General features: G+C 46.3%; 1 protein-coding gene across 2 annotated transcripts in view; it reads left to right on the forward strand.

Moving 5' to 3' along the window:
- CSMD2 (CUB and Sushi multiple domains 2) overlaps positions 1–15,942 on the forward strand; it is a 518,793-nt gene that overhangs the window by 333,144 nt on the left and 169,707 nt on the right. For both annotated transcript variants that reach the window (XM_065421846.1, XM_065421845.1), the window contains exons 19-22: positions 1,755–1,970; positions 5,254–5,442; positions 11,224–11,393; positions 15,634–15,790. In XM_065421846.1, the coding sequence (XP_065277918.1) occupies positions 1,755–1,970; positions 5,254–5,442; positions 11,224–11,393; positions 15,634–15,790 (732 nt within the window). The remainder of the gene's footprint in view (positions 1–1,754; positions 1,971–5,253; positions 5,443–11,223; positions 11,394–15,633; positions 15,791–15,942) is intronic.

Consider the following 15,942-nt stretch of genomic DNA (forward strand, 5'->3'; position numbering starts at 1 on the left):
GCTGCGGAAACGCGTGTGCCGCCCTAACGGCACACGGGCTGCCCCTGCCATCCACAGCGGCAATTCGACACGCTGCTTGGGGCGACAAAAACAGTAGAGCCGACCCTGTACTGTGTGGAGTTCTTGCACCTTCCTTTGACACATCTGGTGCTGGCCACTGTCAGAGACAGAACTAGATGGACATCAGACCTGATCCAGTCTGGCAATTCATCCTTTGTCAATTAGGGTTTTTTAATTAAATACCTTTGTTGTGCCACTGGGCGCTACTTGTGTCACTAAAGGGGATTACAGTTCAACTGTAACTGATTAGAATCCAGATTGGGATACTCTTATTCTGAGTAGTGATTTAATCCACCAGGAGCCCCACTGATTTCAGTGTATGCCTAGTGTAAAGTAAAAGTCAACATGAGATTGGATATCAGTCTGGTCCTTAATGTTTGGAAAGTACATTGAGGTCTTTGGATGAAAGAAACTGTATCAACGCAAAAGGGGTTTATTTGTTGCTTGATGTTTCTTTAGCCCAGGGGTAGGCAACCTATGGCACGCATGCCAAAGGCGGCACGCAAGCTGATTTTCAGTGGCACTCACACTGCCCGGGTCCTGGCCACCGGTCTGGGGAACTCTGCATTTTAATTTAATTTTAAATGAAGCTTCTTAAACATTTTTAAAACCTTATTTACTTTACATACAACAATAGTTTAGTTATATATTATAGGCTTATAGAAAGAGACCTTCTAAAAACGTTAAAATGTATTACTGGCACACGAAACCTTAAATTTATAAAATAAATAAATGTAGACTCAGCACACCACTTCTGAAAGGTTGCCGACCCCTGCTTTAGCCTGTTAACTTCATTGGATGGTTTATGTGACAAGGTCTGAGATGTAGGAGCCCGCCTTTCCTGTCTCCACAAAAGCTGCTGCTGCCATTTTTGCAGCAGGGCTTTTTTCATAAACGAAGGGTTTCTAATTGTGTTTGAATTCCAGCGTGGAAATCACCCAGCTGGAGGCCTCTGTGGAAATTCGAAATAGTAGCTGTTTTTGCGAGTGTGTAGGTGTGAGGGAGATGTTAAAAAATCCATTGCTGCCTCTAAATACTTAACAAATGTGGCCAGGTCAAAGCCTTTCAGCTTCATTGTTCAAACTATGGAAACCTAGGTTTTGGGGGGGACGAGGGGAGAGCTTTTCTTTCTTCGGCTGGCTTTAGTCGTTGTTGTTGGTTCAGTTTTAATTTCTCTTTTGGCCGTACGCTGTCAGGAGGAGAGTGCAGAATCTTTCTTGCTCATAGGACTTGCCATACCAGATAAGGCCAGGGTCTATCTAATTCAGTATCCTGTCACTCACAGGCACTAATACCAGCTACTTCAGAGGAAGGTGCAGGAAACCCTGCAGATTTGGCATAACCTGCCTCCAGGGAAAGCATCTTCTTGACCCCCATTAGTTTTTCCGTCTTGCTCTGCAGCATGGGGCATGGGATCACCTGCTGTGATCATCTCGGTATATCTCACCGCATCAGTTCACTGCTGTTGCAGGAGCCTTAGGCATTGGTGGCACCTATGTCTCTCCTGTTCTTCGCCTGTTTCTCTCCTCTCTAAAGTAAACGCTCCCAATCTTTTCAGTCTCCTTTTTCTTTTTTTGGGGAGGCGGGTGTTGAACTGCTATTTTAGGGAGCAGGAAGGTTAACAGGCTGCACTGGGCATTTGGGCACTGTAGAAACACCTGCTGAGCTGGGCTCCTCCCTTCTCTTCCCCGCAGGTGTGTTCTTCACCTTTCACACCTTTCATCTGGAGAGCGGCCATGACTACCTGCTCATCACCGAAAATGGCAGCTTCACCCAGCCGCTGAAACAGCTTACCGGGTCCCGCCTGCCTCCCCCCATCAGCGCCGGGCTCTTTGGGAACTTCTCTGCTCAGATCCGCTTCGTCTCGGACTTCTCCATGTCCTATGAGGGATTCAACATCACCTTCTCGGGTAAGAGCAAAGACTGATTCTTTTCACGAATTGAGTTTGCTGGCGGGAAGTGCCTTGGAGGTCAATCCTCTGCCTAGCCACATTCACGCCACTGATGCACCTGAGCCCTGAACTGAAGTGCTTCGAGGACTTCGACAGGGTCCCTCTCCGCATGATCGTTCAGTCCTGGCTGCTGTACAATTTGCAATCAGGGTGACCTGAGCCAAGTTCGAACTGATGACCAAGTATAAAAGGCCCATTCCCCTGAGCCATCTGATGATGATGATTATTATTAATTTTATTTGTATTACCATAGCTCCTAGGATCCCTAGACAGGGACCAGTATCCATCCATCCATTCTTCATTTTAAATCAGGAATGTTAAGGGATATTTCCCTTTTTTTTATTTTATTCCGTGTCTTCTGATCCATGCAAGTACAATATTAATAAAAATGTACCTGTGTAATTATATTTCTTCATTCTTGCATGGCATCAGCCAGTGGACTAAATCTGCTGAAATGAAATCCCTCTGCACTGGAATTTATCATCCCCTCCCAACTGGCTTTTTGTTTTCTCCTCTGTTCCTGGGAACCCAGTTTCCTCTCTGTTTGCCAGCCCTCCTTGCTCCAAATACCCCCATTCCCGGAATACTAAATCAGAATCACTGCTAGGGTACAGCAGTTCCATTCTCAGCCCATGAAGCTGTGGCAGATGGGATGCCTTAGAAAGAGACTCTAAGCAATCTGGACTCTTTGGAGAAAGGAGCATGGCTGGTCGCTCCTGTCGCCTGGCTGGTCTCCTTGTACATTGGTCCTGTGCCCTGCTCATATGCCAAGGGCACTTCATCAAGCAGCTCATCCAGTGACCCAGCCACTGCAGCTGGCTCTGGTTGATCTTAGAGAGAATACATGTCTTGCAAAGCCTCAGCCTTTAGATTAGCCTGATGGCATTGCTGGGAAGCTGGAACGGTACATTTCTTTGCTCAAGATGCTGTAATAAGAGTTGCTGATAGAAGCAGGCACCCTGGAGCCTAGGAGGGCATTAAGGGATGTAGAGCTCTGAAGCGGCTTGGGCCTGATGCTGGCCACCTAAACTTCTATTCATCTCAGTGGAGCTGGCAGGTGCTAAGTGCTTTGCTTTATTAATTATTTGTATCATGGTAGCATCTATGGGTTCCAACCGAGACTGGGGTCTCATTGTGCTAGGCTGTGTATAAACCAGTAAGAGACAGCCCCTACCCCAAAGAGCTTACAATCCATACAAGAGGGACAAAAGACAGAAAGTGAAACTGAGGCACAGAGAGGGGAAGTGTCTTGCGTCAGGTCACCCGGCAGATCAGTGACAGAGCCAAGAAGAGAACCAAGCTCTCATGATACCAAGTTCAGTCCCCTACCCACCAGACCATGCCACCTTCCTCGCAGGGTCAGGTCCCATGTAATTGTACAGTAGACTGGTTTCCCTAAGACCAAACTTCACATATATAAACATCTGCTCTGCCCGCAAAATATACCTGGTGCAGCTAGATAAAGACCTTAGCAAATGCATATTTGCATATGCAGAACAGGTGATTGCACATGCAAATGGTCACTTGACTTGTGTAAGCTCCCTTTACAGTGTGGAGGTGGGTGTTTTGCACTTACCCGTCTGAACCCGTGGCCATGATTTCTGGCATGTTTGCCCATGTGCACGTTTTGATGGCACTGCATTTTGAAAATACAGTTGCTGCTGTCTGGCTCTTCAGGTGGCTCATGCATTATGGTAGACTCTGTACAGAAGAAAATCACTGTTCTATATCTTATATGTACCTCCTCAGCTTTGAGGGCAACAGCTGCAAAATACTGCCTGACGGGGCGAAAAGTGACAAAAATTGTGGTGATAATGCCTGATGCTGTGCTTGCATTTATTTCTCTAGGCATAGATAGCTAGTGTACCTTCGTGCGCTGCTATGGATGGGGTAGAAAACTAAGCATTGATTTTAAATACTTGTATTAGGGCTTCTGAAACCAGGAGTTCAAGTCTGTTCAGCCTAAACCCCCGCAGCAAACAGAGCTAGTCAAAAAAGTTTTCATTCACATTTTGATGAAAAATGGCTTTTGACCAAACAGAAATTTGCACAAGAATGTGTCCCTTTCTATCAATATTTTTCAGGAGTTTTGTCAAAATTGTTTTTTTTTTTTCTGTTTGTCAGCTAAAAATGGGAATCCACTATATATATTTTTTTAATTTTTGGTTGTCATAAACTAAATAACTTTTGTTTTGGGGGTTTTCTTTTTTAACGAAAACCTAAACAATTCGTTGAAAAATGTTTGTCTTCGGAATGTTTTGTGGCAAATGAAATATATTTTCCAACCTGCTTTAACAACAAATGCCCTTCCGGTTAGCAGCTTAGCCATTCTTCCACAGTCCCTTAGCAGGATGTTTTGTCTCATTCACTCTGTGGATTAGCAATTCAGAAGCAGCGGAAGTCCCAGTCGCATGAATCCAGCCTCATTCCACTAAAGCAAATAAAGTGAATATCAAGCAACTTACTGTATGTGCGTCTTTCTGGATGACACTTTTAAAAGCTAGCTCTAAATGGAGCAGACAGGAAGTCAAAAATCTCTATGGCATTTTACAGAAGTGGCATTTTTGCCCCTGCTTTCCTTGGCTCAAGTTCCTCACATCCTGTTTTGCAAGGTGCAGCATGTCAGTTGGCTTCTGGATTCCACCCCAGAGGTGGGTGCATTTCAGTGGTTTCTGTAGTCCGTTGGGCACTTTACGCCATCATTTCAGGATGAAAGGTGTGACAGTAATGTAGGGTAGGTGCTGTCTCAAAGGCTGACTGAATAGAGCAGGTGTGAGAGAGAGCAATGCAGACTTGAATACAACGAGGGTGCCAAGGGGGGCTCTTGGGAAGAAGAGAAGATGGGAAAGAACTATTGGATTTGACTTCCCATGTCATTGACACCCGTCCAATGGGAGAAGAAAATGTCTCCATTCTGACTTGGTACCATTGGTGGTGTTGTGCACTCACATGAATCTGGTGTCAGTGATGGAGAATGAGGCCCAGTGTCGGGTTAAATCTAGAGCGCTGTTGACTGCTCCCCTAGGATGAAACTCACCCCTGTTTTGAGGGTTTAAGTGGAACTTGCGCCTTGCGCTGGCCTGGTGCCGGCCCCTTTCCCTTGGCATGAATTACACCCAGGCTGCAATCAAAACACCGAGCACTATTGTCACCAGGGCATCGTTTCTGTAGCTCCTTGCGGGCGGGGGAGAGGAGCCTGATGAGTCACCCCCTAACGTAACGTCCTCGTACCCCTCCTTAGAGTATGACCTGGAGCCCTGCGACGAGCCCGAGGTCCCGGCCTACAGCATCCGGAAGGGCCTGCAGTTCGGCGTGGGGGACGTGCTGACCTTCTCCTGCTTCCCCGGGTACCGGCTGGAGGGCGTTTCGCGCATCACCTGCCTGGGGGGTAGACGGCGTGTGTGGAGTTCGCCTCTGCCAAGGTGTGTTGGTAGGTGGTCATGTGCTTTCATTTTGCTTGGTCGACGTAGTCTATCGTAATGTGAAACGGGCAGGGGCGTGCGCCGGCGGTGTGCGGCATCCCTCCCCCCCCCCCCCCCCGGGCCACGTCTTTGTGCTCACCGCGTGGGCGGGGAGGGAGAGGGAATGAGCAGCAGCTCTGGAGACAGTCCATGGAGCAGCAAGTAAATCATAGGGTATCGGGGGGGGGGGGGGAGTGTGGGGGGCTGCATCCCTGATGAAAAGTCTCGTGAAGATGGCTAGAAAACGATGCCCTTTCCACCGAGTCCCCGTGGGGCACGGGGGACTTAGGAGGAGACGCCCACAAGTGAGCGGACCAGGAGTTCATACAGAAATTGTCTCCTGGAAAACACTGCCCTTCCTATGCCCCCGCCCTGTCCTCCCATTGCCCCACCCCACATTACCCCACCCCCAACCTCCTCCCATGGCTCAGTCCCCACCTCATCCTCCCATTGGCTCCTGCCCTCCCCTCCCTTTGCCCAGCACCCCCCACCTCTTCTTTCCATTGGCCCCTCTTCACCACCCAGTGACCAGCCTCCACCACCTCCTCCTCCCATTGGTCCCTGCCCTCCCTTCCCACTGGCCATTGCATATCATCTCTGGGGCACCGACAGCAATTATTTACATAGAGGGGTGATCCTAGGGCAGTATTTCATGTACATTTTTTAGTTTCTTGTAACGCAATCTGACAGTTAGAAATAAACAGCCAGCACCGGGTTATCAGCCAGCTCCCTGCAGACCATGAGCAAGTCCTCCGCCGACCACCAGTGGGCTAGAGCATGCAGTTTGAGAGCCCTCTGCTTTAGAGATAATCCCTGATCCATTTATCCCGCCGCTTCCAGTCTGGCAAATCCTGCCATTTCGAGTCTGTCTATAAATGTGAGGAACCTGTTGCGGCCGAGGCAGAGACGGCATCCCACAGAGAGCAAGGCTGTCTCTGCAGTCTGCAGCGCGTTGCCTGTGAGTCCTGTCATGCTGAATCCATTTCCTAGCACTGCTTAATGTCCCGGTCACAAGGTCACATCATCCTGCCATGACAAGCACCCATTCCAGGGCACACATAGTAATCAGGTTGCAGGGAAAGCTAATCAGGGAAATAGAAATCAAAAGGAGTCATAACACCACTTTAAATTCGATCCACAGGCATCAGCGCTAAGCAAACATAATGGCTTCCACTTATCCGGTTTACTCCTGGTTTTAAATTAACATGTTGGTTTTATAATAATGGATCAAATTTACTGTCTGATGGTTTGCAGGGAACTCTGGTGTTTGGGTGACTAGTTCCAGGATGCTGGTGATCAGATTCTCAATTGTGTGTGTTAGCCTTGTGTAAAAGAATACAGTCAGGAATTTTATGCCTGATTTTCCATCACCTGCTACTACTTTACGTGTTTGCAGAGTGCATGCAACAGCCTTTTCCTGTAAAGAAATAAGTGCTGAAATACTTTTTGTGAGGGAGACTAGGGTCAGCAGTTACAACTGAGCAAATATCCCCAGACATTCCCCATGGATATTTGCTTGAATGATATAACACGGTTCCTTTGGCTGTGCTAGCACCACCTCTTTAAAAGAGGAGTAAGCGCCATGGAGAACCAGCCCTCTGCACTGTGATCAAGTGCTCCCCAGGCTACGGTTAAGGGAAATAGGACGGACAGATAGGAGCCCAGCGGAACTGACCAACCCTCTCGCTGAAAACTGGGGCTGCCCAAGAGGCGTCACTGTCCTATCTCAAATGCGTAAGACCTAGTAGTTCTTTGGCTCTCTGAGCTCTTACAGAATCACGGGACTGGAAGGGACCTCGAGAGGTCATCTAGTCCAGTCCCCTGCACTCATGGCAGGACTAAGTATTATCTAGACCATCCCTGACAGGTGTTTGTCCAACCTACTCTTGAAAATCTCCAATGATGGAGATTCCACCACATCCCTGGGCAATTTATTCCAGCGCTTAACCACTCTGACAGTTGGGAAGTTTTCCCTAATGTCCAACCTAAACTGCCCTGGCTGCAATTTAAGCCCATTGCTTCTTGTCCTCAGAGGTTAAGAAGAAGAATTTCTCCCTCCCCCTTGTAACAACCTTGTATGTACATGAAAATTGTTATCATGTCCCCTCTCAGTCTTCTTATCCCTAGTTAGTGTTAATAGCACCCTCTAATTTAATAGGAGGTGAGGGAAGTAATAGGACACTACTCTAGTCACATGTCCATGTAGACTTCATCCTGAGTTACTCAGGGGGCTCTGTGGTTTCTGTAAATGTCTCAGGATGCCCTTGGGACCTTCACTGCTCAGGGAAGATCATGAGAGCCTTCCCCACCTTTTCCCTTTACAGGGGAAGGGTTTGGTACCAGCTTTCACACATTGCCTTGAACAAATGCTTCCTTATTCAGCCTGTATTTGGTCCTCTCTTCTGCACGGACACCAGCTTTACGTCAATCTATTTTCAGTGTTATCTACCTGCTCTTACGCTGCTGGCTCCCTTAGGAGCCTGCCTGTGCCTTACTAGCTTTGGAGAGACAAGCTGCAAATGGATCACCATGAGTGATGCAAAAGAGGCCTGGCGGTTCTTAGACACAAGTAAAGCAAAGCGAGGGGCTACTTAGAGCAACACTCTTTTGTAGGCCCCATTTCCCTTGGAGGCTCTGCCCTATCTCGCTCTCTGGTAGTAGGTTTGGAGAGGAGGAAAAATCAAGCCCCTGCCCCCCAGTAGCAGGGTCAAAGAGGGAAGGCAGTGCCTTGCTTAACTTACCGCCCTCACTGAGATCTTGGGACCTCACTAACCATAAGGCCGGCCAAGTAACAGAGTAGCTTCAGTGGTCAGAAGAGGTGGGGAGCACAGAAGCTGGTTCCCTTGCGAAGGTACAGACTTAACACGCAGGGTAAAGCTACCTAGCAGGTGTGCAGGCATCTGAATCAATATTTGCCTGATCAATTCTGTCTGAGAGTCTCGGGTGAATTCCTTGTGACATACCTGAAGATACGATGGCGGGGGGAGGTGCTTTGTTCTAGGGTGAACGCCAGCCCGGATGATGGTTAATGCTTTGAAATGTATTCAAAGGTGCAAGCAGGGAGGGAACATAGCTTCTTAATGGTATCTGATGCACAGAATCTTGAAACCATCACATCTCCAGGCTCTTAAATTGCTTTGTACAATAGATTGCATGTGTCAATGGAAGGTTCTTTTTAATTCTGGGGGGAGAAAAGTACCTTTGAAAGCCATGTGCATTAGATTATAACAAAAGCCAATGTGATTTCACTGCAGCCTGCTAAGGCCAATTCTTTGCCCTGATTAGTCTTCACAGTAGCCTACTTGATGCAATGCTGAAACAGCTGCTGGTGTGGCAAAGAGTTGGTAGGGATCAAGGAACTAATAATAATGTTCTGGGTATTATGTAGTGATAGGATCTCTAAGAAAAGGGCTGTGGTTTATGGTGAGAGTGCAGGACTACATCTGGGTGGGGAATGGTTTTCTCAGATTGTGAGAAGGTTTGAGATTTAAAAAATTTTTCCTGTCCTGAATTGGACTGAAAAGTCAAAATCTCAAAGATTTTCACCCACCGACAGACTGATATTCCTTTTTTTTAATTTGGGTCAGTCAAAATGTGTCATTTCAGCAGTTTCAAAATGTTTGCTTTTGCTTTCCACCTTTTAAAAATGATTTTTTACTTTTCTCCTAGTAAAAGTTAACAAAACAATTTAAACAAAAAGTCGTTTCAAGCCCCAAAATGTTTTGTTTGTTTGTTTGTTTTTTGTTTAGAAAAAGTCAACCGGGATGTTTTGACAATTTCAAAACTTTGTTCAAATTTTCGAATTGGGAGGCTTATCAGAACTGACCCTTTCCCGCAAACCGATTCAGTTTTCATAAATCAGCATTTTGCAAGGAAAATTCCAGACTTGCTCTGCACAGGACTAGGAATTAGGACTCCCAGGTTCTATATCTACCTCCTCCACGGGCTCACTATTAGACAAGCCACTTACAGCTTGATTTTCAGAGGCGCTGAGTGCTCACAGCTTCTTTTGGGAGTCCGTAGAAGCTGTGATTGCTCAGGACCCCAGAAAATCAGGCTTTTTAATTCCTCTGTGCCTCATTTTCTCAAGTGCTGTTGTTGTTGTGTTGTTTTCCAGTAACACCCAGGACCCCCAACCAAGACCAAGGCCTTGTTGTGCCGTGTGCTGTATAGACCCCTAATACGAGACAAACCTTGCCTAGAAAGGCTTCCAATCTAAATAGACAAGACAGATAAAAGAGGTATTATTATCCCCACTTTATAGATGGGGAGCTGAGACGCAGAGAAATTAAGAGATTTGCCCAGGGTCACACTGGGAGTTAAACCCACTTCTTCTGAGTCCCAATCCAATGCCGTCACCCCAAGGCCATCCTTCCTCTGGAAAGTAGCTTGCTTTGAAAATGTGAGCCATTCAGACACTGTGGAATCCAAACTTTGGCTTGAACTCAAATGCTACAGGGTTCATGTTTGTATTAGGAGACAGTGTAGACGAAGGACCCAAGTAGGTGGAGTAGGGGAGAAAACCCAGTGGAAACATGGACTGTGACAAAAGGAGCAAAGAGAAATTCTAATGACAAAATAAATATAGTCTATATCCTGTCTATTGGTCTGCCTGTCAGGGTCAGCTGAGCATTTCTGCAATTCTCTCCCTAATAGGGGGCTGGCTTTTGTTCACCTACAGAAAACGGGGTGGGGTTCAAATGACTCGCCTTTGAAAAATCTCTGGGCTTAAATTTTGGGAGGAAACAAAGGTGCGTGAACTTGGACTAGTTTGGGAACCAAAAAATGTATATGAGGGAGTGGGAAAACCTTCATATCTCCACAAGCTTCTCCCATTCCTTGTTGAAATTACTAGATCTGGCAGCTGCAAGGTTGGGGAGAGAAGTGCTGGGTCAGTAAAGGAATAGGAGGGTTTGAAATAATGTCAGATAGTGAATCCCCGATCTGCTATCGTATCACTAGAGCTAAGGGCATAATTACCAATGAACAGTGTCTCGCATTTTGCCTATTCTTCTGTCTTCAACTTTATTTTCGGGAAGATTGTGAAATTCACAGATTTGGTTATTATTTAAAATTATTTGTGAATTTCACCTCCGCTTATTTTCCTGCACAACTAGCCTTTACCGTTGTAAGAGTTTGTTACCAATATTCAACGGCTGAGCTACGAGATATTGGCTGCGTTGGTTAGTTAAATAGAAGGGGTCTGGTTTTGTTTTTTGTGTGTCGGGTGACTTGTATAAGCAGACAGGCAAATGGTTGAATAGTACAATGTAACATGCACTTCAAAATGTTCTTTCGGGCCCTGATTCAGGAAAGCATTTAAGCATGTGCTCAAGTCCTTTTGATTTCAGAGTTAGGCAGGTGCATAGGTGCTGTCCTGAATCAGGGCCTCAGTGAGTAATGGTACATCCAAGCTTAAACTGTTATTTTTTTTTTCTTTTTGCAAATAGCTGCGCTAGTAAAGCTCAGCTCTTTGAATGTTCATAGATCATACACAGTCGTATTAGGATTAATTTTTTAATCTGAATATTCGCAGAATTTTCTAAACCCTATTCGCTCAGCCCTGCCCATTGCTGAAATGCCAGCTGCACTTGAAGAGAGAGCACAAGGCAATGTGGATTTGGGGTGTGTGTAAGGGACCAAGTGCCCTATACACAAACATGCAGGGATTCAGATACTATTGTATGCGTGTACCATATTGCGAGTATTTCCATATGGTTATTAAAATGTTTCTTTGTGTCTTCCCACAGCTGAATGTGGCTCATCTGTAACCGGAACTCAAGGGGTTCTGTTGTCCCCCAACTATCCAATAAACTACAATAACAACCATGAATGCATCTACTCCATCCAGACCCAGCCAGGAAAGGGAATCCAGCTGAAAGCCAGGACTTTTGAACTGGAGTCAGGGGATGTTCTCAAGGTAATGCCTCTCTCTCCTCTGTTGGAAAGTAACATTTTGGAGAATTTAAGGAGACGCTTGTAAAAGACAAATATCATTCTGAACAGTTTCCTTCTGGGTTAGCCAATTACCTGTTGACTGAAACACACCCCTTCAAAAGGCAAATGTGCAGCTTCATCAAGCAAAATCCAGTTACCTTGAAGTTTATTAATGATTGCTATCATTTGTGTCATGGTAGCACCCAGAAGCCCTGCTCGTGGACCAGAGCCCATTGTGCTGGGGGCTGTACAGACACAGAACAAAGGGACAGTTCCTGCCCACAGTCTAAGTAGTGTCAGCAGCATCTCTGGGAAGTGATACAGCCTTGAGTCTTTGGGATAAAATGTGAGATCTGTAAAGAGAGATGAGGCAGATATTTAGAGTGGTGCACATCTGGGCATAGAAAAAGTTTTGCATTATTTGTGTCCATAAAGCTTGTAGTGCAGGTTTAGCAACCTCTAGCCACCCCGAGACCCAACAGAGCATTACTGAATTTGGATCAGCATCAGGGATGGGTAAAGTCATTTGGATAAAACAAGGAACCTACCTGTAATTTTTGGCTAAATATGGACATTCCAAAGTAGTGCTAAGAGATTAACCAAGTGGTATTTGCAGTGTGGATTAAACAAGTTAATGGCTGGTTAGTAGTGGGAAAACTTAAAGGAAATTTTTTTCTCTCAGTCTGGTATTCAACTTGGGTATCCGGCCTTTTTTGGACGCTTTACCAACCCCTCCAAACTTCTTGAGTTTCAGACTTTGTTGATTAGCCCCTTCATTGTCTGTCTGTCCAACTCTCCTTTGCTGTATGTCTTCATGTGCATTCATTGCTGGTGAAAGCTGCTGGGCTAATAGCCCTGGAAGCTGAAATGTGCGGCACGGGCATCAGCCATATGGATTTCCACCAGGCTACTCTCTGCCCTGTCCTCTGCCATCCCCAGGAGGGTGGGAGAAGAAGCTTGGCCTTCACGTTCTTTCAGTCCTTGACCATTCGCCCAAGATTGCCAACAGGGCTGCCCATTGTAATGTTGATTGTAATTATATAGATACACATGTTGTCCCACCCCTTGGAAACTGGACTCAACTCTCCAAATGGGTCACTAGACAGCCAGCCAACCAGTAGTTATCACTTATCATTTAGGGCCTGATCCAAAGCCCCTTGAAATCAGTGGAAAGACTCTCTTTAACTCTAGATCAAGAAATGCAACTGAGCCTCAGCAATGTCTGTGGTTGGGGTACCTCGCTGGGGTTAGAGAGAGAGCTGCAAATGACTGTGTATTTGTGTGATGTCTGTGAAACAACATCCCACTGTCCATGGGCACTGTGCGGTTTGTGTTGCTACTATGCATTAGTTTTCAGTGCTCTGGTATCACAAGCCTCTGTAGAGCCAAACCTCCCCAATTCTCACTATTATCTGGGAGACGCATTGCTCATGGCTGTCTTTTGCACACACAATAAATAAAAGCAACATTAACACACCACAAAATGTTCTCTGCTGCTTGCATGCGTTAGCTTAGTATTCATTGTTTCATGATGCTTCGCAGTCTGCTAATAAATATGTAAGTAAAGTATATAGTCTGTAAAAATAGTAATATCACTGCAACTTCAGCTAGCAAGTCCTTGCTGAGAGGTGGGGAAAGGTCTCAGTCTTTTATGTAAATGATGTAGTGTGCTCTTTAGATTGATAAAAGGTAATGGAAATATCCTGCACAGACCAGCTAAGAGGCTGTTTTTTTCCCCCTAAAAAAAAGGAAAATATTTTGTGTCTTATGGTAGATAGATAGAGATGGGGCTCTAATCTGGCAGCTTCAGACACACCACAGAGCAGCAGACACTGCACAATGTGCAGAAATGTTTAGAAACATCCATTAATAGAGGGGAAAATGACTCCGTTTCAGAGATTTGCTGGAATGCCAGGGGGTCACTCCCTAAAGCCAAACTTCCATTCTTATCCACATCATTGTAAAGCAGCAAGTACGAACCCGGAGGATGCGCGAGGTTCTTCGTATTATTTTTGTGTGTCTAAGTGTCAAGGCTGATTTGCCAAAAAAACAAATAAAAAAGAAGATTATTTAAACGGAAAACGCCAGACCCGAGCTCTTCAGCAGTGCAGCGCCCAGCATTATATTCATCTGCATTTACAAGTTTCAGGACTCGTATAGAGGGAGACAAATCTAGGCCGTGTTATATTAACCACAAAGAACTGCCTTTTGTAAGGAGCATTATTACAAGTTCCATGCTACTGTGCTAAGCCATCTCCCAGGAAAACATCTGTCCTTATTTGAGTGTTGTATTTATTCGGTGCGAGGTGGGCAGAATCCCCCGACACGCTATCCACAGATTCACTGGAAAGAGAGAGATTTCCTACTAGTGCAAAGCAGGATTAGGTTGTTGGAATGTTGGCCTAACCTAACATGTACTGACATCAGCTCCCTACCGACTAGCGCTCGTATGCTGGAAAGAGAAAGATTTGGGCAGAAAGATCGGGAGGCAATGTTAAACTCCACTGAAATACCCTGGACTGGGAGGAACGTTCCGGTCAGAGCAGGAAACGTAAATGTTTCATTAATCTCTTCTGTCGTACTTATATGGTCCCCGTTACCGTGGGATCTGAGCTCCTCATAACCTTGAATGTATTTATCCTCACAACACCTCGTGAGTAGGGAAGTATTTCTCTCCTCATTTACGGGTCTGAAAATGAGGCACAGTGAGACTAAGGCCTAGTCTGCCCTAGAAAACTAGGTCGGTTTAATTACGTTGCTCAGGGTTGTGAAAAATCCCCACCCGTGAGTGGTGTAGCTAAGTCTCCATGTAGACAGCGCTAGGTTGACAGAAGAATTCTTCCATCAGCCTAGCTACCGCCTCTTGAGGAGGTGGATTTCCTGTACGGATGGGAGAATCCCTCTCATCTACATAGGTTGTGTCTACACTGAAGCGCTACCGCGGCTGTAGCATTTGAAGTGTAGACAAGCCCTAAGTGACGTGTGCACGGTCACACAGGAAGCCTGTGTCAGGACAGGGAATTAAACCCAGGTCTCTCAAGTCCTAGGTTAGGGCCCTAATCCCAAGCCAACCTTCCTCACTGCTGACCCAGGGACAGGTGTTACTCACAGACATCAGCAGTGTGATCCATTGTTTCATCCCAGATTGTCTGTATCATGGCAAATGACAACTTGCAGCAGATGTGTGTGTATGTTTTTGCCCAACAAAAGGAGGTGCATTAGGTTAGCCACAAGGCTAGATTGTGTGTGTCTGTACTACCAGGGTGAAATGGATGGCTCAGGTCATCGGCAAACATGATAAGGAGACTTTCCCCTCTGGGTCGTTAATTAACGTGGCCATTTGATGGCCTAAGTGAAAATATTTGGTGGTTTCAGCCAAGTTCCTACTACACGGGTGACTCCAGTCACAAAAACCATCCTCAGAATTGACCACCGATGTGTCACTGTGACAGAGAGAACTCTTACGTGGTTGTGGGGTGGGGAAGCAGCTGGAGCTGGTGAGCTACTCCTGAAAATGACACACAGGATGTGACCCAGCTGGCTCTCATCAGCCCCTCCATCCTCTCAGAGGCTGTTGGCAGTGGGAGGGGTTTGGGTCCCATGTAAGTCCAGACCCAGCTCATTCCAAAGGGTGGCGGAAGCAAAGCAGCACCAGAGAAGGGTGTGCTACTGTAGGAACATCAGAGGGGTGACCTAAAAGCGAATGGGTGTAGATCAGTGGTTCTCAAACTTTTGTACTGGTGACCCCTTTCACATAGCAAGCCTCTGAGTGCGACCCCCCCTAGTCAATTAAAAATACTTTTTCTATATATTTAACACCATTATAAATGCTGGAGGCAAAGCGGGGTTTGGGGTGGAGGCTGACAGCTCGCGACCCCCCGTGTAATAACCTTGTGACCCCCTGAGGGGTCCCGACCCCCAGTTTGAGAACCCCTGGTGTAGATGGTGATAAAATACATACTGAGGCACCCCTTTTTAAGAAGTGCTGCGTTTCCCAGCTTCCTCCCCTGACTCCGTTCCTTCCCATTTCCGTGGTGGTCCCGTCATTCTGGCCCATCAGTCAGTAGCCCGGTGACAGGCATCCTTGTGGATGTTCATTAGCGTGATCAATGATTAAACGTGTGCCACTGTGATAACACTGGGTGGCTCTCTGTCCCCCTCTAGTGGCTAGACCCCTGAAGTACCAAATATACAATGTTGTTGTTTTTTTTTTAATCTTCCAGGTCTATGATGGTAACAACAACTCTGCTCGCCTGCTGGGCTCCTTCAGCCGCACTGAGATGCTGGGCACCAATATCAACAGCACCTCCAGCAGCATGTGGCTTGAATTTATTTCCAACAGCGAGAACACAAGTAAAGGCTTTGAGCTACAGTTTTCTAGTAAGTCACAGGCCTGCTTGCTCATGAGATGACAAACCCGGACTGTCATTGTTCTTTCTTATTGCGCTGAGAGGCTCCAACTGAGACCAAGGTCCCATTGCGCGAGGCGCTGTACAAACCCATACTGAGAGACAATCCTTGCCCTAAAGAGC

The sequence above is a fragment of the Emys orbicularis genome, chromosome 23 (assembly GCF_028017835.1).
Source record: "Emys orbicularis isolate rEmyOrb1 chromosome 23, rEmyOrb1.hap1, whole genome shotgun sequence".
In the NCBI taxonomy this organism is placed as follows: Eukaryota; Metazoa; Chordata; order Testudines; family Emydidae; genus Emys; species Emys orbicularis.